General features: G+C 36.3%; 3 protein-coding genes across 3 annotated transcripts; all 3 read left to right on the forward strand.

Annotated features, from left to right (window-relative positions):
- The first annotated feature begins 3,005 nt into the window (after window positions 1-3,005).
- LOC132316259 (uncharacterized) lies at window positions 3,006-4,808 on the forward strand. Its single transcript, XM_059814769.1, has 2 exons — window positions 3,006-3,431; window positions 4,797-4,808. Exons 1-2 carry the CDS (start codon window positions 3,006-3,008, stop codon window positions 4,806-4,808), a joined length of 438 nt encoding a protein of 145 aa, XP_059670752.1.
- Window positions 4,809-12,322: 7,514 nt separating this feature from the next.
- Window positions 12,323-17,974, forward strand: LOC132266385 (uncharacterized). The gene is made up of 2 exons (XM_059767238.1): window positions 12,323-12,421; window positions 17,218-17,974. Exon 2 carries the CDS (start codon window positions 17,289-17,291, stop codon window positions 17,712-17,714), a length of 426 nt encoding a protein of 141 aa, XP_059623221.1. The 5' UTR covers window positions 12,323-12,421; window positions 17,218-17,288; the 3' UTR covers window positions 17,715-17,974.
- Window positions 17,975-20,796: 2,822 nt separating this feature from the next.
- LOC132266387 (uncharacterized) lies at window positions 20,797-22,586 on the forward strand. The gene is made up of 2 exons (XM_059767239.1): window positions 20,797-20,900; window positions 21,787-22,586. Exon 2 carries the CDS (start codon window positions 21,865-21,867, stop codon window positions 22,288-22,290), a length of 426 nt encoding a protein of 141 aa, XP_059623222.1. The 5' UTR covers window positions 20,797-20,900; window positions 21,787-21,864; the 3' UTR covers window positions 22,291-22,586.
- The last annotated feature ends 1,774 nt before the right edge of the window (window positions 22,587-24,360 follow it).

Genomic DNA, 24,360 nt, shown 5'->3' on the forward strand with positions numbered 1-24,360 from the left:
TGAGGTTAATTAATTAATTATATTTATTAATTAAAGAAGGAAGTATACAAATATATTAATATAATATATGTGTATATATAATATAATATATGTGTATATAATTATATTATTTAAAGATTATTGTTAGTTTTCTTTTTATTTGGTAGTCATTATTGGAATAGGATTAGATATTTATGTGTATAAATATACACGCAAGATTTTATCGATGAAAGTTTTTCACGTTAGAAAATAAGAGAGAGTAAGAGAGAGAAGAAGAAGAGCTAACGAAGAAGAGACCGAATCAAAGAAGGAGGAGACCGGATTTGGAAAAGAAAGGCAAGTTCTTCTCTATTTCTCCTCTTAGGGCTCATAAGCCTATCACATGATTATCGAAATTTATAGTTTTATGTTTTCTATTTAACTATTTAGTTCCAATTAAAATAATTTATTAATAGGATTATATGAGCATGTTTAAGCTTTACAAAATTATAGAATTAACCATGTGAATATATGTATGTATCGTTTGATGATTTAAATCTTGTATGTGAGATTAGGTTAATTAAACTTTGTTTCTGAAATTTTTATAATTTGCTTTAACTTTGTGTGGAAGGATTAATTAAATTAAACGGATCTTAATTTAACTATTTATGTTCTTTTGCCCAAACTAATAAATAGAGCTTTTGGGTTGTTCTGAAATTTTCTAAACATTTATTGGAATTAATTTATATTTTATGGTATTAGTTTAAAATTTATGGTTATATATAGCAGTATATATATAAATATAGTATACTGTTCATATATGTGTCTCTGGAATCGGCGCTATAACTAAGGGATTCTGATCCAGTGCGGCGCGGCCTATGATAAGGGGTGTGCGCGCTATTCTGGGTGGTTGATGGGGCTGCTAGGTGGGGAGAAGGAGTGGGTGCTATGCGGACCACCTTGATATGGTGTGCAGGCTGATCCAGCGGCTGAGAAGAGTTGATAAAGAGGTGGTTGATTCAGTGCTTCGCGGAACATGATAGGTTGGTATGCTTGAGCATCTGAATCGTAGAAAAGGTCTGGTCAACACAATTTTGATCCGGTGTGGGTGAGTGCACCCAAACGCTGAAGGTTGGCCAATAGGAGCATGCCACACACACGCCGAGAATATAACCGAAGCGTGAGGGCGCGTGGCGCGTGGACGCGTCTGCCAGTGAAGGATAGCCCGTGGAAGCGCGTGCAGTGGGTTTTGGAGCATGTGGCGGCGCGTGGGGGCACGTGCAGTGGTGTTTAAGGTCCCAGAAAACTCTTATGGGGTTGAGGGAATTCCCAGAGTTGGTTTTTAAGCTGTTTGGGTTGAAAACAACCATCAGCGGATACGATCGTGGTGTTCTGAGAGGCTCAGAGTGTTACTAAGATACTTAGTAGCATTTAATTGGTATAAATATAATTAATTAAATATTTTGCCACGGAAGGAGGTGTTTATATATGTGTGTGTGTATATATATATATATATATATATATATATATGTATATATATGTAGTTATGATTTTAAATAGTCAACGATTGTTATGCAATGTATTATACACACATATATATTATAAAATATATGTGTATAGTTATATCATTTAAGATTATTAAATACTATAAATCTTATTTGGTATAACTTTATTTGTGGATGGTATGGTTGATTTAAAATCGTAATTGATACTCGATTATTAAACTAAGGACATGTTTATAATATGCATGTGAAGTCTAGGTATGATTAAACTTAGAGTTAAGTTTAAAGTTAGTACATGGTTGAATTGTAGGCATGGATGAGTTGCCAAAGGCTTTGATATATTGCCTTATTAGTTATGAATAAATTTCATATATGGGAAGCATGGTTGAATTGCTAATTAATTTTATAAGGAAATATACTTAAGGAAGCATGGTTGAATTGCTAGTATATAAATAAATATATTTACAAATGGCATGGTTGATTTGTCGATGCATAATTAAATTGCTATGTGTTTAGATGTTTAAAATGCCATCTAAGGTTAGGGTATGTATAGGTTGGATTATGACTAGAATAATCTAGTATATACAGGCTAGTGTATTATTTTATATATGTTAATAAAATAATGTGGGGGAGACATGGATGATTTGTCAAAGCTTAAATTTTGGATATGTAATTTAAATAGTCAAAAGTATTATTGGGTTTTGGATTTATTGGATTTTTCTTTAAATTGTAACTTATTGTTTAAATGACTAAATTACTATTTAGGATGGAGTTAAGGTGAGTGGAGTTTACTTTATGGGAAAAAATTATAAATTTGAAATTGGTCTAGGTATGACGAATAATTAATCAGTGGTGAGTGGTTTGGACAATTTAATGCCCTATTAACATATATGATTATGGTACTATATATATAAAAGTATTTATATATATATATGTAGCATCAAATATTAAAGTTAAAGCTTTATTAGGGATGATTTTAGTAAAGATGATCTGTTTATTGGTTTTCAGAGGCTTGATAGAGAGAGCTTACTCGTAGGGTTTAACCCGCGATTTATTTTTTTCAGGTTATTAGAAGTTCAAGTCTCAAGGTTGATGATCTGCAGCTGGAGGACTTATCTACTCTTTTAGTTTGTTTAAAAGTAGGACATTATCATTATTTCATTTTATATTAGTATTTAATAGTGAACTTCGAGATAATGGATTTTAATAAGGGGTCCACTGGATGGATTCCCAAGTTGTTAAACTTATGGAGTTTTGGAGTTTCGGATTTTAATAATTCTATTTTAAGAATTTTCAATTAGCATTCCTTCAGTTTATTATTTTTATTTCTTTATCTTGTATTCTGTGTTCGGTTACATATTGATTGTTTGATATTTCCCTCGGGTTTGGGCCTGGGCCTGATCAACCCGTGTCTCGGATCCTAGGGGTATCACAATGATGAAGTGGGCCATCGAGTTAAGCTCATTTGATATCCCCTACGAACCCTAAACAGCAGTCAAAGGGTGAGCGGTGGCAGATTTTTTACTAGAATGTGATTCAGAGGACATGGAGGAAGACCTTCGTGGTTGCTTATGGAAACTCTTCGTCGATGGATCCTCAAATCAGATGGGGGCAGACATTGGGATCAAACTACAGACGCCAGAAGGTACATCCTTAAGTCAAGCGCTTCGCCTTGACTTTGGAGCCACGAACAATGAAGCGGAGTATGAAGCACTGCTGGCAGGAATTAAGCTCGCCAAGGAGTTGAAGGTTAGGAATTTGACTGTTTTCAGTGATTCGCAGTTAATTGTTTGGCAGTTGAATGGCGAGTATGAAACCAAGGATGAAACGATGGAAGCATATCATTCAGCTGTTATGCAGGAAGCCAAAAACTTTGAAAAAATTGAATTCATTCAAATTCCGAGGGAGCATAACGAGGATGCCGATCGGCTAGCATGTAGTGCCTCGGGTTCTGGAGAAACATTGGCAAGGGTGATTCCAATAGGAATATTAAACCAGCCATCCATTTTCGAAGAACCTTGGGGCTCAGATCCTTGGCAAGTGAATGTTATTCCATATGAGCCAAGCTGGATTGATCCGATCCTAACCTACATCCGGGATGGTGCTCTGCCTGAACAAAGAGATGAGGCTAGGAAAATCAAATCAAATGCTGCAAAGTACGCCATAGTGAATAACCAGTTGTACAGAAGATCTTTTTCCGGACCGTACTTAAAGTGCGTCACCCCCACAGAGGCTCGGCAGATACTACGAGCTATTTATGAAGGTGTATGTGGAAACCACTAAGGGGGGAGGTCTTTAGCGCACAAAGCAATGACGCAAGGGTACTTCTGGCCGAACATATCACGAGATGCGAAAGAATTGTCCAGAAGGTGCGATAAGTGCCAAAGGTTCGGACCACTAATTCACCAACCACCCAAGGACTTACACGTAATGGCCACACCATGGCTTTTCGCACAGTTGGGGATGGATGTGGTTGGACCTCTACCAACTGCAAGAGCTCAGAACAAGTATGTGCTACTGGCTACAGATTACTTTACTAAGTGGGTGGACGCAGAGCCGTACCCTAGCGTAACTCAAACTCATGTGAGACGGTTCATTTGGAGTAATATTATTTGCCGGTTTGGTGTTCCGAGGTCAATCGTCATGGATAATGGGATCAACCTTGACAGCAAGCAAGTGAGGGGGTTGTTGGAGGAATATGGAATTAATCAAAAGCTGGCGGCAGTAAGTCACCCCCAGGCCAATGGACAGGCGGAAATTACAAATAGAACAATCTTTGCTTGTATCAAGAAAAAGCTTGAAGAAAAGAAAGGAAAATGGTTAGATGAACTACCGAACGTCTTATGGGCTTACAGAACGACTCCAAGGTGACCGACCAGAGAAAGCCCATTCGCCATGGCGTATGGTACCGAGGCAGTTATACCGATCGAGCACTTGGTTCCGACTGTTCGAAGTTTGGCATGGAACCGAGAGCATAATGACAGTATGTTGAGGTTTAACCTCGATTTGTTGGAGGAAAAAAGGGATGCAGCGGCGGTAAGGCTCGCATCCTACCAGCAGACGCTTGCGAATAGCCAAAACAAAAAAGTAAAGCACAGAGACTTTACACCGGGTGATCTGGTTCTGAAAAAAAAGGTGGGGATAGTTAAAAAGATGATGTCACCATGGGAAGGTCCATACAGAATTGCAGAAGCCCTAGGAAATGGGGCATATACCTTGGAGACCATGGCCGGAAGGCTGGTTAACAAGCCTTGGAATGCTACTTCTCTGAAGAGGTATTATCAATGAAAAGTTGAATTTCAATATTGAATTTTGTTCATTTTCAATTGAATGCAGGCGAATGTATAAGTTTCTGAGATTTATAAAAATAATATTACCCTTTAAGAGGTTGATTAAGTAAAAAATAAAAAAAAAGAGAGCCAAGTGGCAAGTGGCACTCTAGCTGAGTGTCAGGCACCTAAGCAAAGTAAGTGGCAGCTGGCACTATGAGCCGAACGCCAAAAACTTGCTAAGAAATAAAAGTCAAGTGGCAAGTGGCACTTTAGCCAAGCGCCAGGCACCTAAGCAAAGTAAGTGGCAGCTGGCACTATGAGCCGAACGCCAAAAACTTGCTAAGAAATAAAAGCCAAGTGGCAAATGGCACTCTAACCGAGCGCCAGACACCTAAGCAAAGTAAGTGGCGGCTGGCACTATGAGCCGAACGCCAAAAACTTGCTAAGAAATAAAAGTCAAGTGGCAAGTGGCACTCTAACCGAGCGCTAGGCACCTAAGCAAAGTAAGTGACAGTTGGCACTATGAGCCGAACGCCAAAAACTTGCTAAGAAATAAAAGCCAAGTGACAAGTGGCACTCTAGCCGAGCGCCAACCACTCAGCAAAATAGGTGGCAGCTAGTACTATGAGCCGAACGCCAAAAACTCGTCAAAAAAAAAAAAAAAAAAAAAAAAAAAAAAAAAAAAAAAAGTGGCGTTGTGGCCTAGCGCCAACCGATCAGCAAAGTAAGTGGCCTTCAGCACCATGAGCCAAACGTCAAAAACTTGCACAAAAAACTACTTTTGCTGTGGCACATACGGGGAAGAACCAGATCAGATCATTAAATCGGAGAATTTACAGAAAGAGTTTGATCAGAAGTCGGCCATCTCATTAATAGTAAAGTTTAAAGAGTTACAAAAACGATGAGGTATACAGATGGCAAAAATATAAAAGAAGGAAAGTCAATACATCAAAAAGGTTCTAACTAAGAAGCGTTTGCCCCGTCAGCTTCTTGATGGTGCTGGACGGTCTCCTCATCATTGTTGGTGTCACCGTCCTCAAGGGGAGGAGAGTCGAGCTGAATGACAGAATCATTCTGCGGAGTCCTATCCCGAATAGCGTTGGAAGAATCATTCCGTTGAGGGTTATCATCAGCAGCAGTAACAGATGGAGTCACGGTGGACAGAGGAAGAATGTCCAAAGTCGGGGCAGTAGAAGGAGTAGGAGTGATCCTGGACGAGGCAATCTCTTGGCATTAATCAAATATGCCCTCAGCAGTAGTGGAGTCTGGATCGGCATAAGTACCCGGAGGGTCAATCTCCAGCTCCCTATCAACATCATCAGGGGTAGAACCAGTCTGACCCTCACCCGGAACACGATCGGCATAACCCTCTCGGAACCCCTGAGCATATCTAAGGGCCCCAACTCTGGAAAACCGTGCATGCAGAGCTAGCATACCACCATTTACCCTACTAATGGTGTCGAGTAAAACATTGCGCTCGTTCAAAGCCCTTTTCTCAAAGGCCATCCGTGCGGATTGCTCATCACTCAGAAGGCGTAGTAGTTTTTCTTTTTCAGCCTTAAGGGATTCCCGCTCGGTGTGCCAGACGCTCTTCTCGAGCTGCAATGCATTCCTCTCATCCTGAAGAGAGTCGGTCTCCTTCCTTAGTGAGTCCCTCTCCTTTTCAACCTTACCGAGCTGAACCATCAACCCGGTCTTCTGAGCAACCAAATCATCGTTCTCCTTGTTCGCTGCATTAAGGCTGTCAGAGAGCGTACGAACCTTGGTGTTCATAAGCTCAACCTGCTTCTGCATAGCCATCATCCCATACAAGGTCTGTAGAGATATACAGGACAACTGGTTAAGCCAAGCAGATGGTTAGAAGAAACTAAGTGTAAAGACTATATAAAGATTTATTGACTAAAAGGCAAAAGTTACCTCCATGGTAGATTAGGGAAATAGGCTGAACACCTCCCTTTGGGACAGACCCTTGGCTACCTCAATGTCCTTGGGAGTCCACATGCTTCTGTAGTATGCCATAGCGGTCTGACCATCCTTGAACATGGTCTCGTTCGGTTTTACAGACGATCCGTCTGTTCGAATGAAGCGAGGGTTCCATGGTGCCGTTCCTGAGGCAGAGGCTTGCCCAGAAGGGGTGGGGGGCCTGGTCTGAGGATGCCTTGCTGGAGGTAGCACATTCGGCCCAGAGGGACTGGCCCTCTGTGACAAAGGAACATCATCAGGGCTGAGGGCACTATCAGGCTGATGCCTTTTTCCTCTTGCCTTTTCCCGTGCGGAAGCAGTAGTAGAGCCGGGAATATTGCTGACAGAGGGGGTCACATTCGGACTGGTGGTCGTTATGTTGAAGATCGGGTCAATGACCGTCACGATCGGATCGATAGAAGGAGTGGTATCAGAAAGGGTAGTAGAGGAAGATACTGAAGCTGGTGAAGAATTTGCTGCAGGGGTGATAACAGGCTTGGGGGCAGTTTTCCTCCTGCCAAAGGAAAGGATCTGGAGTTGACTCATTATCCTGCTGAGGGCTGAGAGAGCAAGGAGGTTGTCTGAAGTGAGGAGGTCCGAGCAGGAGGGAACGTTGGTCAGAACGTACTGCTTCAGGTAGTTATCCCTATCACTGCACACACCGTAGCTCAAATCATCACAAGGAATGCCTAAGGAACGGCACAGGAAAGTACAAAAATGGGGAATGCAAATCTCGCAAGGACAGTCACTCTTATGGGTTTTGTATTTTTTGTAAGAAGAGACAGAGCACTCTCCAAAAGCGCTCGGGATAGGGAAATCCTCCGCAACTGGAGGAAACCAGGCTCCCCTAACCCCAATTATATATTTCCTCCAACCCTTCTCGGATTTGATCTTATCTGTGCAGATGGACCTCTTCTCAATGGGGTAAAGGTGGTAAAACGGTTCATCAATCCTGATCTTGCTAACCTTGTAACAGAGGAGAAGATCTATGAGGTCCAGATCTAGACCTCTGTCGCGGATCAGAAGTAGCATAACAGACAAAATCCTAAGGAAATTTGGGTTTACTTGCAAAGGGGAAAGTTTCAGTTTGTTGAAAACATAACAAAAGAAGGGATGCAAAGGGAACCTAAGGAGATTAAGATGAAGGTGTGAAAATAGAACCTCGCCGAGAAGAAGGCCAGCACCGGTTCTAATATTCACATCTATAGGGCAATTTCTAATTTGTATATCGTAAGGGAGGTGAAGTTTCATGTGAAGAACATCTAGATCTACAGTCATGGTGTGAATGAATGAAGATTGTAAGGAATAGAAAGAGGTCTTTCGAAAGAAAAATGCAAATGAAACTAACCTCAGAAAGTGAAAACGGCAAAGAGTACTGCAAAGTCGCTGGAAGGAGGATCTTTTGCAAAAAATCGCCGGAGAGGATTCGAGCAACAGAAAGTGAGATGGAGACGGTAAAGAGAATCGATGGAACATCTATGAAGTTTATAAAGACAAGGAAGGCCCGAAGGTCGAGGAGTCAGGAAAGCGAGGAGTTTTCTTGAATCTCGAAACACCGACCCCCAAATCTAACCGTCCATTCTCCCACGCGATTTTCTCGAGCCGTCAGGTCATGATTAGCAGCCTCTAATAATTACCCCCTAATCAATAGGGAGTAATTATGGGGGCAGTTGAGGATGCAATATGTGGCATGGGCCGATTATAGCTCGCTGGCATGGGGTCGGGTCAAACAATTGAAGTGTGGCCCATGCAAAAGCACTACGGAATGGGCCGAGCTTTGAGGATCCACTAAAGAAGATCAAGCCCATTGGAAAGCCAGGACCAAGAGGAAGAAAATCCTTGAATAGGAGCCCTATGTAATCAATTAGTGAGAGTATCTGTAATGGACTATAAATAGGTCATTACGGAGTGAGTGAAGGGGAGATTGGAGTGGAAGAATTGTAAAGAGAGAAAGGAGAATGAATTTCTTGCATCTTCAAGTACGTACAAATAATGTAATGTCTAGCTTTATTATATGCAATTGAGGTTATTTGTTTGTGTTTTTTTATGATAATTGTTTAAGGGTTTTATTTTTCAAAATAACCACCATAATAATGGGTTAATAATTTTGTTAAGTTTTGTGTTATTATAACTTTTTTTTTTAAGAATTTGATATCGTTACATACTTTTATAAATTAATTAATACAATAAATTTATATTGATATTGATCCGAATTTATTACATTGCTATCATAATTAATATCAGAAATAATATCGCGATCAATACTGAAATAATATCGCGATCAATACTGTGAATACCAACCTTGGTAAAGCATGTTACATGTAGAAACTTGAGAAAGAGCATTAATTCATTGAAAATGCTATATAGAAAATTAATTGATATTGTGCATGAGTGATCATGAGTTGTGAGAGTGGGAGCTCCTAGGTTGGACCCATCAAAATCCACAACGGCTACCTTCACTAGGAAGAAGCTATGGATGTTTGGTGAAGTCCACATCAGTGATTAAGTCATTAGTTACCTATATATATATATATATATATATATATATATATGATTGCTTCTTCAAGCTTTTAAAGTTATTGAAATCATGCCCATGCTCTTTGGACCACATTAATGCCTAGCTAGTGCCAACTCATTTTTCATGGTTATCCATACATATACATATCCCTATAGCATTCAAAGAATCTGATTCCATCAAGCCATGCATAAAGATTAAAAGATTGTGATATGTGTGTATATAAATATATACAAGGTGGGGCATTTTGAGCGATTTCATGAAAATTTCTTGATACTTATATGAGTAGATGTCTTCTAATTGCGAAAACGCATTTAAAAAATTGTAAACACAAAAAATATATAAAATGAACAATATCAACGTGAAATGATATCAGAGCCAGTCCCACACAAGCTCATCATAGTCATATCAGCAAAAACGCTAAGTCTCAATAAGGAGTGATTATGATGTCCCACGTCACCAGGAGAGAGGCACGAGGGTGGATTGTAAGAGATGTAAATTAAGTACTGTAATTGAGTTCACTAGTTCCATTTCAATGATCATGAGCTGGACCGGGATGATTTAGAATTAATTAAAGTTAGGATAATTCTTTACATGCATGGCTTCTTTTTTCTTGCCAAACAAGTGTAATGTTAATGAGTATATTTTAACAACTTGTCTAGGCCGGTTACTTGGAATTTATAGCCAAGACAAAAGACAAGGAATTATAATTATGATATTCAGTTTGGTTTAAAATGGAAGAATCATGATGCTCAACCCATTAGTTATGCTAGCTAGGCTCCACATATGTACTAAGTATCACATCCAATTGATCATTACATCCAGTTGGATTGTAATCAACACTATGGTTAGCTACTCAAGATTGACTGGCCAAGTCTATCCATATATAGCCAAGACTCTTCTATACAACTCAAGTTGATTTTGTCAACCTTCAGGACCATAACATTGGTCCTACTTAAACTGGACATATGATGATTTCCAACTCCAACTTATAAATGAAGAAGCTACAATTATTTGGTTCTAGTCCTTGCAAATTAACCCTAGCTAATTGGTACAAGTTGACACATACATACATACATACACACATACTTGTGTGTGTGTGTGTATATATATATATATATATATATATATATACACACACACAAGTATGTTTGTATGTATGTATAACCATAGGATCAATGTTGTCTAATTCAGTGGTAAAATGCTTAAGTATCTGTGTCACTAGTTCAGGTTCTAGCCGTAGAGCAGTCACTTTGAAAATTATCAAATGTTAGTTCTATTTTGAGAAGAAATTATTACATGGTCCTAAAACTGTTGCCCCCGACTGAGGCACAAACAAAAAAGTGAATAACCCTTCAAAAAACAAAAAAGTGAATAAAATTGACACAAAGTTGATATATTTATTTACATGTCAATTAATGATTGGCCGGGACTAATGGTGTCCGGAATATGTAATGACTTCTCCTGTATTGAGTACTCACACTTCAAAAATCTGCCATGGCAGGACCAAAATTGGTATTTCAATGTGATCCTAAGCACCAAATTGATGAGGTGGGGGTGGTTCTGCCTTTCTCTTCTTTTGGCATATGTTTTTGGGTTTTGCCGGCTGTTTTTGAAAGCTTGGAAGATGGTATCCAATAAGAGATTTGGTCCATTTTTTGGGCCATCACCTATTTGAACAAATAGGAAAGTTTGTTCTTTGTGTTGGGTTAAGGGAGAATTTTATTTTTAATGCCTTGCAAGGTGTCTCAGATAAATATTCAGATAAATATTGAATTTAAAGTCTAAGCCAGACTATTTCCTTCCTCATTTTTTTTTTTTTCTTTTTCTTTTCTTTTCATTTTTTTTTTTGGTTCACTTTATGATCAAGTAAGTTTTAAAGGAGAGAGAGGGAGCAAATGTGAATTTGCTTAGTTCAATCTAAAAATTAAAAAAAAAAAAAATAGCTTTCACTTATCCAGAAAGGTGAAAAAGAAAAATAGAAACAAATTAAAAATTTTGTTTGATTGTCATAAATTTTGAAATAAATTAATACTACGTTTGTGAGCACTGAATTGATCACTTGGATTTGAAATTAGAAGAAATTTAGCTAATTCTAAATTCTAAATTCAAAGCACCAATTCGGTGCACCCAAACGCATCATAAAAGTTATCGTGAGAGTAACAATTAAGGTAGCCATCCAGATAATCTCTCAATATTAAACTACTGTTTACCATAATTTTTGCGAGGACATCCACATTTGCTTTTACACTTTTCTAGAGTATTTCGTGGAAGAGTGAATCTAAAAGATATTTTCGTGAATATTTATAGAATTAGTATGTAAAAAGTAGCCGTATAAAAAATCTATATTTCTAGAATTAGTATGTAAAAATAGGGTATAAAAAATCTAGAGAAAGAAAGTTGGTTATAAATAGTGAGGGTTGCATTAAACCAATCCAGTAATATAAAATTTCGAAAAATAAAAAATTATTCATTTTACAAAATTTTATGTATTTTAGATTCTAATGAGTGATATTCTAGTAATGAAAATATAATAATAATATATAAACGAGTTATTCAGCTGATATCAGGTTATATGTCACACAAGTGCGTCTATCATTTGTGTTTGTGGAGCTATCTGCAAAAATAAATAAATAAATAAATTCCAATTATTTTGTTTTAACCATCTGTAAACTTAAAAATTTTTATTTATTGTTTTACTCTGATTTGGTTATATAGTCAAAAGGGATGGTAGTTAAGATAGCTATAATAATTGTTTGACACTTCAAATTTTGTGAAAATTCAATATCCATAATCATCAAATTTTTCATAATTTTTTTTAATGAAGTTACTAACTTACTATATTTCCTTTTATTTTCTTTTGAGTTTCCTACCTGGTCTAAACTATGATGAAATGGTAATGACAAAACATAAAAATGAAAATTAAATGAAACCCTGCATGACCTCAAATTTAGAGCCAAACAAGCTGAACCAAACAGTATTCGTTTCATCCAGACTGGACCAGCCTTATTTCCATCCAAATCCATCAGTCCTCGTGGGCTTTAATAGTGGCCCATAATAAGATCAGAATAAAATAAATATATATATTTATACTCAGTTCAGGTTCATTGGACCTTGACTTTGTTGAACCCAATAACCCCACCCTCCCTCTCTTCTCTAACCTCTGCTACTAGATGCTCTCTATTCCTACTCATCAGTTGCATTTCCCATAGGTAAATCAATCTCTCCCTCTATATATATATATGTATAACTCTATAATTGGACTTGAACATATTGTATAATTGTTTTATTAGTTAAAAAGAACATATGCAACTGGGTCGTCAATAAATATTTATTTGAATCTGAATATCATCTCTTTGAGCTCTTGAAGTCTTGAATAAATCCCGTTTAGATTACAATGATGTGTTCATGCTTGCTTACTACTTATAAATACATGTATGAGAAAGGAATGTGATTTGAATGTTTGAATCTCATTCAATTCCAAGTCTATTGCATTACTATAGACCTCAATTCTGAGAAATTAATGATTGATGGGTACTTTTTTCTTGGGGATTTTATTGGGTTTTGTTTAATGTCATCAAACTCCTTTTAAGGACATGTCATTAGGAAATGAACCAAGAGCTGTAACAGTCATGTCTTTTTTGAATTGGTATAAATGCTTTCGAAGAGTGTCTTTTTCAGATGAAAGAGACTTAAGAGGGTAAATTCATGTCCCTCGAGAATGGATAGGATTATTGAAGAGTTTTTTTACATTTGCTTTCGCAGAGTTGCCAGTCCAATTGTTGTAATAGTTTCTGAGGAGAATTTGAAGGAAAATCTTTAAATTTGCTATGAGTAGTGATACTTGGGTCAAAGTGTCAAAGTGAATTGCTTGACGTACAACTTTTGCATATAAGGAAGTGGTGGTGGGGGGTTTCCACTTCCTTATATTTTGCATACATGACCAATCAAAAATTGTCAGTCAAAGCAAATCACTTGAACTGATTGGCCTAAAATCATTTTCGATTTGCTATTTGCAAATTTTCAGCAAGTGGGACCAAACAATGCCTTTAAGATAGCATTCTTCAAAGCCACAATCTTTTGTTTCTAATCTTTTCATCTCCTCAATTGCCCATTACTTTTTTTCTCAGTAAATTTATGGGAAGATAAATATAAATATATACAGACATTTATATAATGATAATGATGTCATACATGCCATGCAATTCTACTTTGGCTTTTCACCTATGATCTTCTTCTGGCTGAATACTTCTGGCCTTTGGCCACTGTGATATGGTGCTGTCTATTTGCCTCGTGTTATTTGTGTTCTCTTGTACGATTTTTTTGATTTGTTATTGCTTAGTGGTAGGTAGTGTAAGTTCAAATCAAACTACTGGCCCCTAACTTGCTTGTGTCTAAGATGCTAATCCAATTATTGACGGCAACTATAAATTATATAGGAGCTGCAGAATAATGTTTGCTGGCAGCTTGGAATCCCTATAATAGTATCTCACACTAGAGATATATATCATGTTTAATTCACTTAGTTCTTCTGTTCTAAGTAGAATCCTTGGGTTCTCCTTTGTTTGATTTGAAATATACGACTATCTGGTGGCTTTTAAAAATAAAATAAATAAAAAACTACTATGTGCTTCATGGTAAAAAGATTACTTCATCATTTTGCGTATCGAGGTAGTCACTAAAACTATGACTTTGGGCTTCGTACTGAGTATGGACTTGAGAAAATGTTTTTGTGTAGTAAATGGTTTATAAGCTGAATGATGACTCTGGGATATGTGTGTGTGTGTGTGTGTGTGTGTGTGTGTGTATACACTATCATTAGGAATAAATATGAAAATCTTGGAAGCGATTGTAAAGACAAAATGCATCGCTAACTGCTTACAATTACCTTAAACAGTGAAATAATCTGTAATTATAGCTCAGTGAAATCCATATTGATGTTAAGATTCAGAATCTTGGTTGAGGCTTGGAGAGGTTGTATAGTGGGGGCCCAAGTTCGTGATTTCTGGCGGGTTGCTCCTTTGTGCGTCTGGTGGTGTTTATGGCTTGAAAGAAATAGGAGATCCTTTGAAGGAAAGGAGAATCCTATTGGAGCGTTGAAGTTCTCCACTATTAGCACTCTTTTTTGTTGGGTTCTAGGGAGAAATTGTAATTCCATGAAGGAAATAGTTGATTTTTTGGACTCCCTGAGAGTTTAGAGGCCCAATTAGGCCTTGTGTATCTTCTGAGGGAAGCAAGCCCCTTTTGAACGCTTCTTTTATACAATTTTACTTATCAAAAAAAAAAAAAAAAAAAAGGATTCAGATAGAAGTAAAATCTTATTCACCAAGTCTTGGTAGTACTGTAGTAGCCTGCTACTTGATCTAAAATTTCAAAATTATTCCCGCTGGTGATCTTTGACAAAAAGTGGGGATTCTTGGTTTGAATATTAGATAGCGTCATGGAGACCCATATCAGTTTTAAGTGTATATGAAATTTTATAATAGTTGGCATATGCACCAAAAAGGTGTTCATTGAGCTATATATGAACTCTTGTCATTGGTGAGTGCTGTAGATGGTTTCATTGTTGTGGCATTGGCAAAGTCTCATGGTAAAGCTAAAGCTGACACAGAGAAGCTGTAAGGTTGAAAGGATTAATTAATCGAGTTAAGGAAGCTGCTCTGTTTTAAGGATTGATTGGTTGAGTGAAGGAAGCTGCAGGGTAAAGGATTGATTATCAACTCATCATATGGTAGGAGATGAATTATATATTCTTTGACGGCCTAGGTGAATTACATTTGGCAAATAATCAATTTTGCAAAGATATTAATTCTTTTGATTGTCAACTCATCATATGGAAGGAGACGAACTATTTTTCGTTGACAGCCTAGGTGCATTACATTTGGCAAAGAAACGAAATTGCAAAGATATCAATTATTTTACATCTTCTGCTGCAGTAAATGATAGAGAAATCGTAAAGAACCTTGAAATGGTAGCACTTTGCAGCATCCAAAGAGGCTTCAGTTTGTGGTCTGTGCTCCTTGGAATTCTCTCCCAATCTAAATGCACAAACATTAAGTCCTTCTATTGAATTCTTTCGAGTGCTTGATGTGTAGCATATGAAGGAAAAGAATTCGTGGGATGTTTGAGAATATAGAGTTTCCAGTGCGTAGGATAGAGAAAGCAATGTTGAATTCTCTACACATTGGATTTTATGGAAATTCCCTAATTCTATTTATGCTTCTGTTATTTTTTATGAGATTTATCTTTTAAAGGAAGTTATGTTTGTGTGTGCTTGGCCGTATATACTACATGCACACAGAGTGCACCTCATCTGGTGCTTTTGTATACATGTCAATATTCATATATACAACAATTTATCAAAAATTTGTAGGTTTGAAAATTTTCCATAACGTGGTTGTGTGCGATTGCGTTATTTTCATATGAATCTGTCTGTATCAGTGAAGAGTAGTTGCAATTTGTAATATAGTATGTATACATCTCCTGCTGCACCATAATAGATCAGTAAAAAGTTCCATTATTTGGAAGGGGGGAACTGATGTTTAATCCTTGGAAGCATTTATTCATAAAAAAGGACAACACCCAAGAGCACTGTTCACCACCCCATATGCCATGCTCTAGTTTATTAATAGGATTTATGTCACATTCAAATTAATTTGTTCATATCTTTACTTCAGGTTCTGTGTTTTTATTTTATTTTTTATTTTCGTTTTCATGTACCACTGCCATTTGTTGTTATTTATTGTTCTTTCTTTTTTTATTTATTTATTTATTTATTTTTTATTTCCCATTTTAGAGAGGTTGGAGGACCTAATTACTAAGAAATTATTTGCATGTCTGTAAAGGAATGGCTTCATTTCGCTTTACATAGCATTTGAAGATAAAAACCCATCATCCTGATTGAGTCCTTTATTCTCAAAATATGATCAAAAGTTGGAACTGTGTTATTACTATTTCTATAACATATAAAATTAATTATGTGCCACCGGATGACACCCTTGGGATGGGAAGCACATTCTTTGTATCAGTTTCCATCTTCAAGTTCTGTTTAGTCATCCTTGCAGAACAAGTATTTGGAATTCAAACTGAATTCTTCTTGCCCACGGTTTGTAACTTGTTCTTAGTCAACAATTGCTGCATCCTTTGAATAAAATGATTACAACAAAGAATGTAGTCACTCTTGCAACAGAAGGAAGCCAATATTATAATTGATTTAAATTGTGGCCGTTGATGCTTAAGCATGAAGGAATCTAAACCGCCTTTCTATTACGTGATCAGCAAGCTCAAGTTGTTAACTTGTTTGGCTCTAATTAGCTAGTGCTCCTCATAGTATTGAATCGTCAGATTGAGTGAGTTCAGGTGTATCAATTTGTGAGTCAAAGCTTGGGTGTACTTGGGCCTTGGGCGTGAGCCACTTTGCTTTGTATCTCCTTATTTCGATAGTGAAATAGTGTTTTGTATTCTCCCGTGGACATAGGCAAAGCCGAACCACGTAACTTGTCTCGTTTATGTATATGCCTATTTTTATTTTCTTGTCATTATTTTTCTGTTGTTCTCATAAACTCTCATTCGATCCTATTTTTTCGTAACATCTTTTCATTGTCTGGTTCTGAATATCTTAATTAAGACCTTCTCAGGGTTTCTTCAATATGTTACTTTGTAATTCCCATTGTTCCACCATGTGTATGTGGAAAATTTATCTTTCTGATGTTGGTCCTTAGTTTACTGTTCAAAGTCTTCAGGGATAGCTTTCTCGTCTCAAGGGAAGGGTGGTGTTAACAGTAATTTGTGTATGTCGTCAAACAATTATAGTGGAAGCATCTGTGGAATAGTATATTCCCATATTCTTGGTCCCTAACTCCGAACTTCCTTTGACCTTGTGATCTTTTGGTGCATCTGCTTGCTTATTTCAGTAATTGTTGAGGAATGAAATAAAATTGAACTTGTTCAATTGGTATTTTGCAAATTTGCAATTGTAGCTTGTTGACAGATTGTATATTATTGACAGATTGTAGCGGTACACTAAAGCGAAAACTACAATCTATCTCTTACACCTTCGAAGATTTATAATCCCGTGTAATGGATTCCGAGATGGTAGTGCACAATGGTGGATGCCACTGCAAAAGCGTGAGATGGCGAGTCCAAGCTCCACCCAGTGTTGTAGTCTGGCAATGCAACTGCTCCGACTGCTCCATGAGAGGCAACACTCACTTCATTGTCCCTTCCCGAAGATTTGAGCTTTTGGGAGACTCCAAACAGTTCCTTACAACCTATACCTTTGGCACTCATACAGCTAAGCACACTTTCTGCAAGGTTTGCGGCATAACCTCCTTTTATATTCCGCGTTCAAATCCGGCTGGAATAGCAGTTACATTCAGGTGTGTGGATCCAGGAACACTAACCCATGTTGAGATTAAGTATTATGATGGAAGAAATTGGGAAAGCTCCTATGATGAGTCCGGCATTGCTGCCTGTTCAAAAGTCCAAATTGAAGGGCGAGTGTGAGTTCATCACATTGTATCCAAGTTTGGGAAAAATAAAGGTGGTTCAAGTTCAAATCAGTGGGTTGCATCAGCTATGTTATGTCTTCACCAACTCTTAAATATGCATGTGTGTGTGTATGTGTGTGTGTTCTGTTACTTCTATATTTCTTGCAACTCTGATTCTTCTACATTGTAGAAGTTGTTTCTGCAACTTGTTTTATTTTGTGTACTCTGTTGTTTCAGTATTTGTCAATCGGTTATTGTATCATAGCTCTCTTTGTATTGTGATCATCTTCAATTTGTGTTGAAGTAGCCATTTTAGGCTCATTAATTAATGATAGCGTTACTATTATAGTTGCATTTCGAACCTTGAAATTATAAGGTAAATAGCACTTGTCAATGCTGCAAATGTTCAATGTCCCCCTAGAATCACACATCTCCAAATTAATTATGATATTCAGTTTGGTTTAAAATGGAAGAATCATGATGATCAACCCATTAGTTATGCTAGCTAGGCTCCACATATGTACTAAGAATCACATCCAATTGATCATTACATCGGATTGTAATCAACAACACTATGGTTAGCTACTCAAAATTGACTGGCCAAGTCTATCCATATATAGCCAAGACTCTTCTATACAACTCAAGTTGATTTTGTCAACCTTCAAGACCATAACTTTGGTCCTACTTAAACTGGACATGTGATTTCCCACTCCCAACTCATAAATGAAGCTACAATTATTTGGTTCAAGTCCTTGCAAATTAACCCTAGCTAATTGAAATTGGTACAAGTTGACAAATACATATATATATATATATATATATATATCAACTCAAGTTGATTTTGTCAACCTTCAAGACCATAACTTTGGTCCTACTTAAACTGGACATGTGATTTCCCACTCCCAACTCATAAATGAAGCTAAAATTATTTGGTTCAAGTCCTTGCAAATTAACCCTAGCTAATTGAAATTGGTACAAGTTGACAAATACATACATACATACATATATATATATATATATATATATATATATATATGTATGTATGTATGTATGTATGTATGACCAGAGGATCGATGTTGTATAATTCAGTGGTAAAATGCTTAAGTATCCGTGTCACAGGTTCGGGTGCTAACCGTAGAGCAGTCACTTTGAAAGTTATCAAATGTTAATTCTATCTTGAGAAGAAATTATTACATGGTCCTGGAACTATTGGTTCCAAGCTGATACGCAAACAAAAAAGTGAATAACCTTTCAAAAAAAAAAAAAAAACATAAAAAAAGTGAATAAAACTGACACAAAGTTTACATATTTATTTGCATATCAGTTAATGATTGGTCGAAATTAATGGTCTCCGGAATATGTAATGACTTCTCCTGTCTTGAGTACTCACACTTCAAAAATCTGCCATGGCAGGACCAAAATTGGTATTTCAATGTGGTCCTAAGCACCAAATTGATGAAGTGGGGTGGTTCTGCCTTTCTCTTCTTTCGGCATATGTTTTTGGGTTTTGCAGGCTGTTTTTGAAAGCTTGGAAGATGGTATCCAATAAGAGATTTGGGCTATTTTTTGGGCCAACACCTACAGGAACAAATAGCTATGTTTGTTCTTTGGGTTGGGTTAAGGGAGAATTTTATTTTTAAGTCTAAGCCAGACTTTTTCCTTTTTTTTTTTTTTTTTTTTTTTTTTTTGTGTTCACTTTATGATCAAGTAAGTTTTAAAGGAGAGAGAGGGAGCAAATGTCACATTTGCTTAGTTCAATTTTTTTTTATTTTTAAAAAATAGCTTTCACTTATCCAGAAAGGTGAAAAAGAAAAATAGAAACAAATTAAAAATTTTGTTTGATTGTCATAATTTTTTAAATAAATTAATACTATATTTGGGAGCACTGAATTTATCACTTTGAATTGGAATTAGAATCGGAAGAAATTTAGAAATCCTAAATTAAAGTACCAATTCGATGCACCCAGGCGCGGAGCCCTGCTTACTATAATACATATCCTAAATTTATATATTTTTACATGTATATATGAAAAAATTCATATGATGCCCCCCTAAGATTTTTATTTTCTAAAATTATCTCTTAAATTTTGTATTTCTTCTCTTTTTTACTCTTTAAATTTGTTTAATTTCTTTAAAAAAAAGTCAAATTTTCCTTTTTGAATCCAACTCTATTTTTTTTTTTTTTTTTTTTCTCTTTCAAAAATCTCTTATTTTTCTTTCCTCTTTTTTTTTTTTTTTTTTTTTGTTAATTATTTATCTTTCTTAAATTACTCATTGATTGACATATACTTTGACTAATTTTTCTTCTTCATCTCTTGATTTATAGAATCTATATTTATTGTCGTAATTATTATATTTTTTTATTTTTTTTTCCACACTGTGCCCTTTGAATTTTGGCTCCACTCCTGGTGCACCCAAACGCATCATAAAAGTTATTGTGAGAGAAACAATTAAGGTGGCTGCCCAGATAATCTCCCAATACTAAACTGTTTATCAAAATTTTTGCGAGGGCATCCACATTTGCTTTTACACTTTTCTAGAGTATTTCGGGGAAGAGTGAATCTTAAAGATATTATCGTGAATATTTATAGAATTAGTATGTAAAAAATAGGCGTATAAAAAATCTATAAAAACAAAAGTGGAGAGAATAACTTTAATTATTTATTATTTTACTCTGGTTTGGTTATATAGTCAAAAGGGATTGTAGTTAAGATAGTTATAATAATAATTGTTTGGCACTTCAAATTTTGTGAAAATTCAATGTCCATAATCATCAAATTTTTCATAATTTTTTTTTTTTTTTTTTTCATTTCTTGATTTTTTTTTATATTTTTTATAATGAAGTTACAATATTTCCTTTTATTTTCTTTTAATTTTCTTAAATTGTCTAAAGTCTAAACTATGATGAAATGGTAATGACAAAAACATAAAAATGAAAATAAAATAAAACCCCGTATGACCTCAAATTTAGAGCCAAACAGTATTCGTTTCATCCAGACCGGACCAGCCTTATTTCCATCCAAATCCATTAGTGGTTTTAATAGTGGCCCATAATAAGATCAGAATAAAATAAATATATATACAAAGTTCGGGTTCATTGGACCTTGACTTTATTGAACCCAATAACCCCACCCACCCTCTCTTCTCTAACCTCTGCTACTAGATGCTCTCTATTCTTACTCATCAGTTCATATCCCATCAGGTAAATCAATCTCTCTCTATATGTATAACTCTATAATTGGACTTGAACATATTGTATAATTGTTTTATGAGTTAAGAAGAACATATTCACTGGGTTGTCAATAAATTTTCATTTGCATCTGAATATCATCTCTTTGAGCTCTTGAAGTCTTCAATAAATCCCGTTTAGATTACAATGATGTGTTCATGCTTGCTTACTAGTTATAAATACATGTATGAGAAAGGGATGTGATTTGAATGTTTGAATCTCATGCAATTCCAAGTCTATTGCATTATTATAGACCTCAATTCTGGGAAATTAATGATTGATGGGAACATTTTTCTTGAGGATTTTATTGGGTTTTGTTTAATGTCATCTAACACCTTTTAAGGGCATGTCATTAGGAAATGAACCAAGGCTGTAACAGTCATGTCTTTTTTGAATTGGTATAAACACCTTTTAAGGACATGTGTATGTGGAAAATTTATCTTTCTGATGTTGGTCCTTAGTTTACTGTTCAAGGTCTTCAGGGATACGTTTCTCGTCTCGAGGGAAGGGTAGTGTTAACACCAATTTGCGTATGTCGTCAAACAATTATAGTGGAAGCATCTGTGGAATAGTATATTCCCGTATTCTTGGTCCCTAACTCCCAACTTTAATTAATCTTTTGGTGCATCTGCGTACTTATTTAAATAATTGTTGAAGGATGAAATAAAATTGAAGCTTGTTCAATTGGTATTTTTGCAAATTTGCAATTGTAGCTTGTTGACAGATTGTAGCTTCTTCGCTTTTGGTGCATCTGCTTGCTTATTTCAATAATTGTTGATGAAGATGAAATATAATTAAAGCTTGTTCAATTGCTAATTGCAATTGCAGCTTGTTGCTAATGTATCTACATGATTGACAGATTGTAGCACCAGCATACGCCAAAGCGAAGAAGCTACAATCTATCTCTAACACCTTCGAAGATATATAATCCCGTGCAATGGATTCGGAGATGGAAGTGCACAATGGTGGATGCCACTGCAAAAGCGTGAGATGGCGAGTCCAAGCTCCACCCGGTGTTGTAGTCTGGCAATGCAACTGCTCCAACTGCTCCATGAGAGGCAACACTAGCTTCATTGTCCCTTCCGGAAGATTTGAGCTTTTGGGAGACTGCAAACAGTTCCTTGCAACCTATACATTTGGCACTCATACTGCACAGCACACTTTCTGCAAGGTTTGTGGCATAACCTCCTTTTATATTCCGCGTTCAAATCCGGATGGAATAGCAGTTACATTCAGGTGTGTGGATCCAGGAACACTAACCCATGTTGAGATTAAGTATTATGATGGAAGAAATTGGGAAAGCTACTATGATCAGTCCAGCATTGCTTCGTGTTCAAAAGTCCAAATTGAAGGGTCAGTTTGAGTTCATCACAATGCATCCAAGTTTGGGAAAAACAAAGGTGGTTCAAGTTCAAATCAGAGGGTTGCATCAGCTATGGAATGTCTTCACCAACTCTTAAATATACATCTCTGTGCGTATGTGTGTGTGTGTTCTATTACTTCTATATTTCTTGCAACTCAGATTCTTGTACATTGTAGAAGTTGTTTCTGCAACTTGTTTTATTTTGTGTACTCTGTTGTTTCAGTATTTGTGTCAATCAGTCATTGTATCATAGCTCTCTTTGTATTGTGATCATCTTCAATTTGTGTTGAAGTAGCCATTTTAGTCTCATTAATTAATGATAGCATTACTATTATAGTTGCATTTAGAACCTTGAAATTATAAGGTAAATAGCACTTGCCAATGCTGCAAATGTTCAATGGCCCCCTAGAATCACACATCTCCAAGTTATGGTGAACATATCATATCATGTTTGGTGGAGAAAGGAAAAGAAGAAAATTTATTGAATTTGGGCGAATTTAGGGTAAAATGTAAAAAATTCGTCCTCTAATATCTGTTAACCGTTAATTTTGATCAAATTTATGATTTCAGTTTATAAACTGAAATCAGAGGGTTTGAGTATGTCGTCATCGTTTGGACCCAGAAGATCAGCTCGACTAGCAAGAGCTGCATTCGCTGTGGCAATTCTCATCATAATGCCCACTCTCCTCAGCTAAAATCTCTCTCTCTCTCTCTCTCTCTCTCTATATATATATATATATATATATATATATATCTTAAGTTTCTGATTGCTGTAATATGAGATAGTTTGTGTTCAAAACAAAAAGTCCTATATATATTCGTTTATGCATGTGGAACTGTTCGATGAAATGCCTCAACAAATTAGACGAGGAAGAGTAAAGACCCTTTTTATTTATTTATTTATTTATTTTTATTTTTTATCTTCTTCCTTTACAGCTATCATACTACAAAGTTTTAAGGTGTGCTTTCGTTTTTAATTTCTTTTTGAAGTTGCAATTTTTCTTTCTAATCCTTATTTTTTTTAAAGCTGCAGGTGTCTGGTGTCAATCATATCACCAAGAAAATTAAGGCAGTTGCTTGTTCAAGCAGGAGGAAGACGAGAATTAGCAGCATACCTTTTCTTCCTGAAGGTGTCATATTTAACATCCTGGTTTTGCTTCCTGCTGAGATTCTGTACAATGTGATGAGATATGTTTGCCGAGAGGAGTATAATATTATCAACAACCCTGATTTTATTAATGCACACCTTCAAAAATCAACTAATGGCCTCCTTATCCAACCCTGGGGTCATCCAGAAGTGCTTCATTTTGTGGAGATCATAAGCAATTGCGATGTTCGGGTAATAAAATTAAGATATGAATTCTCTAATCGTATTTGAACTAGTTGTGACGGCTTAGTTTTGTTCCGTCATGACAGTAATAATTTTATATTATGTATTGCAAATCTTATTACCAAGGAAATACTGACCCTCCCTCCATTATTTGAATTGAACCTATTGTAGCTTTTACTGTTTCTGCTTTCGTATATGTTCCTTCTATCAGGAGATACAAAGTTGTCCACGTCTTCTGTGATGCTGTCACTGATGGCTTAATGTGTGCAACATTCACTGTGGGTAGTGAGAGATACTAAACATATTCCAAATGCTAATGAGTATCTATTTACCATTACACCATTATCTGCAGGAGGGTATATTTATTGGACTCCTGATTCTAGATTTTCTGTTTATCTTCTGGCTTTGGATATTGAAACTGAAATAATGCACAAGCTTCCAGATCCTAAGGTCTTCAAAGAAAAAGGGGGTTATTTTATGGGAAGGGAAAACTTTCTAGCTTTGATGGCTCGAGAAAAGAAATTTTTGTGGAGGTTTGGGTGTTGACAGAATTTAAAAAAAAGGAGAGTGGACAAGGCTTTATAACATTGACTTGACAGCTCAACGTGGCATCCTTAAGGGAATGCTTCATCCCCAGAAATGTTCTTCGCACAGGTATATGTATCCTCTTGTCTGGTTAAAAAATGGAGAGTCAGTCATCATTCGTGTTTCAGATCCATCGACAAATTACATTGTTTACA

This window comes from Cornus florida, unplaced genomic scaffold (assembly GCF_030987335.1).
Source record: "Cornus florida cultivar Cherokee Brave unplaced genomic scaffold, ASM3098733v1 CherokeeBrave_3.0.0_Hap2_Chr07, whole genome shotgun sequence".
Lineage (NCBI taxonomy): Eukaryota > Viridiplantae > Streptophyta > Magnoliopsida > Cornales > Cornaceae > Cornus > Cornus florida.

What these genes read in the sequence shown, in the direction of transcription:
- LOC132266385 (XM_059767238.1), top strand. Translation starts at nt 17,289, where the DNA reads ATGGATTCCGAGATGGTAGTGCACAATGGTGGATGCCACTGCAAAAGC.
- LOC132266387 (XM_059767239.1), top strand. Translation starts at nt 21,865, where the DNA reads ATGGATTCGGAGATGGAAGTGCACAATGGTGGATGCCACTGCAAAAGC.
- LOC132316259 (XM_059814769.1), top strand. Translation starts at nt 3,006, where the DNA reads ATGGAGGAAGACCTTCGTGGTTGCTTATGGAAACTCTTCGTCGATGGA.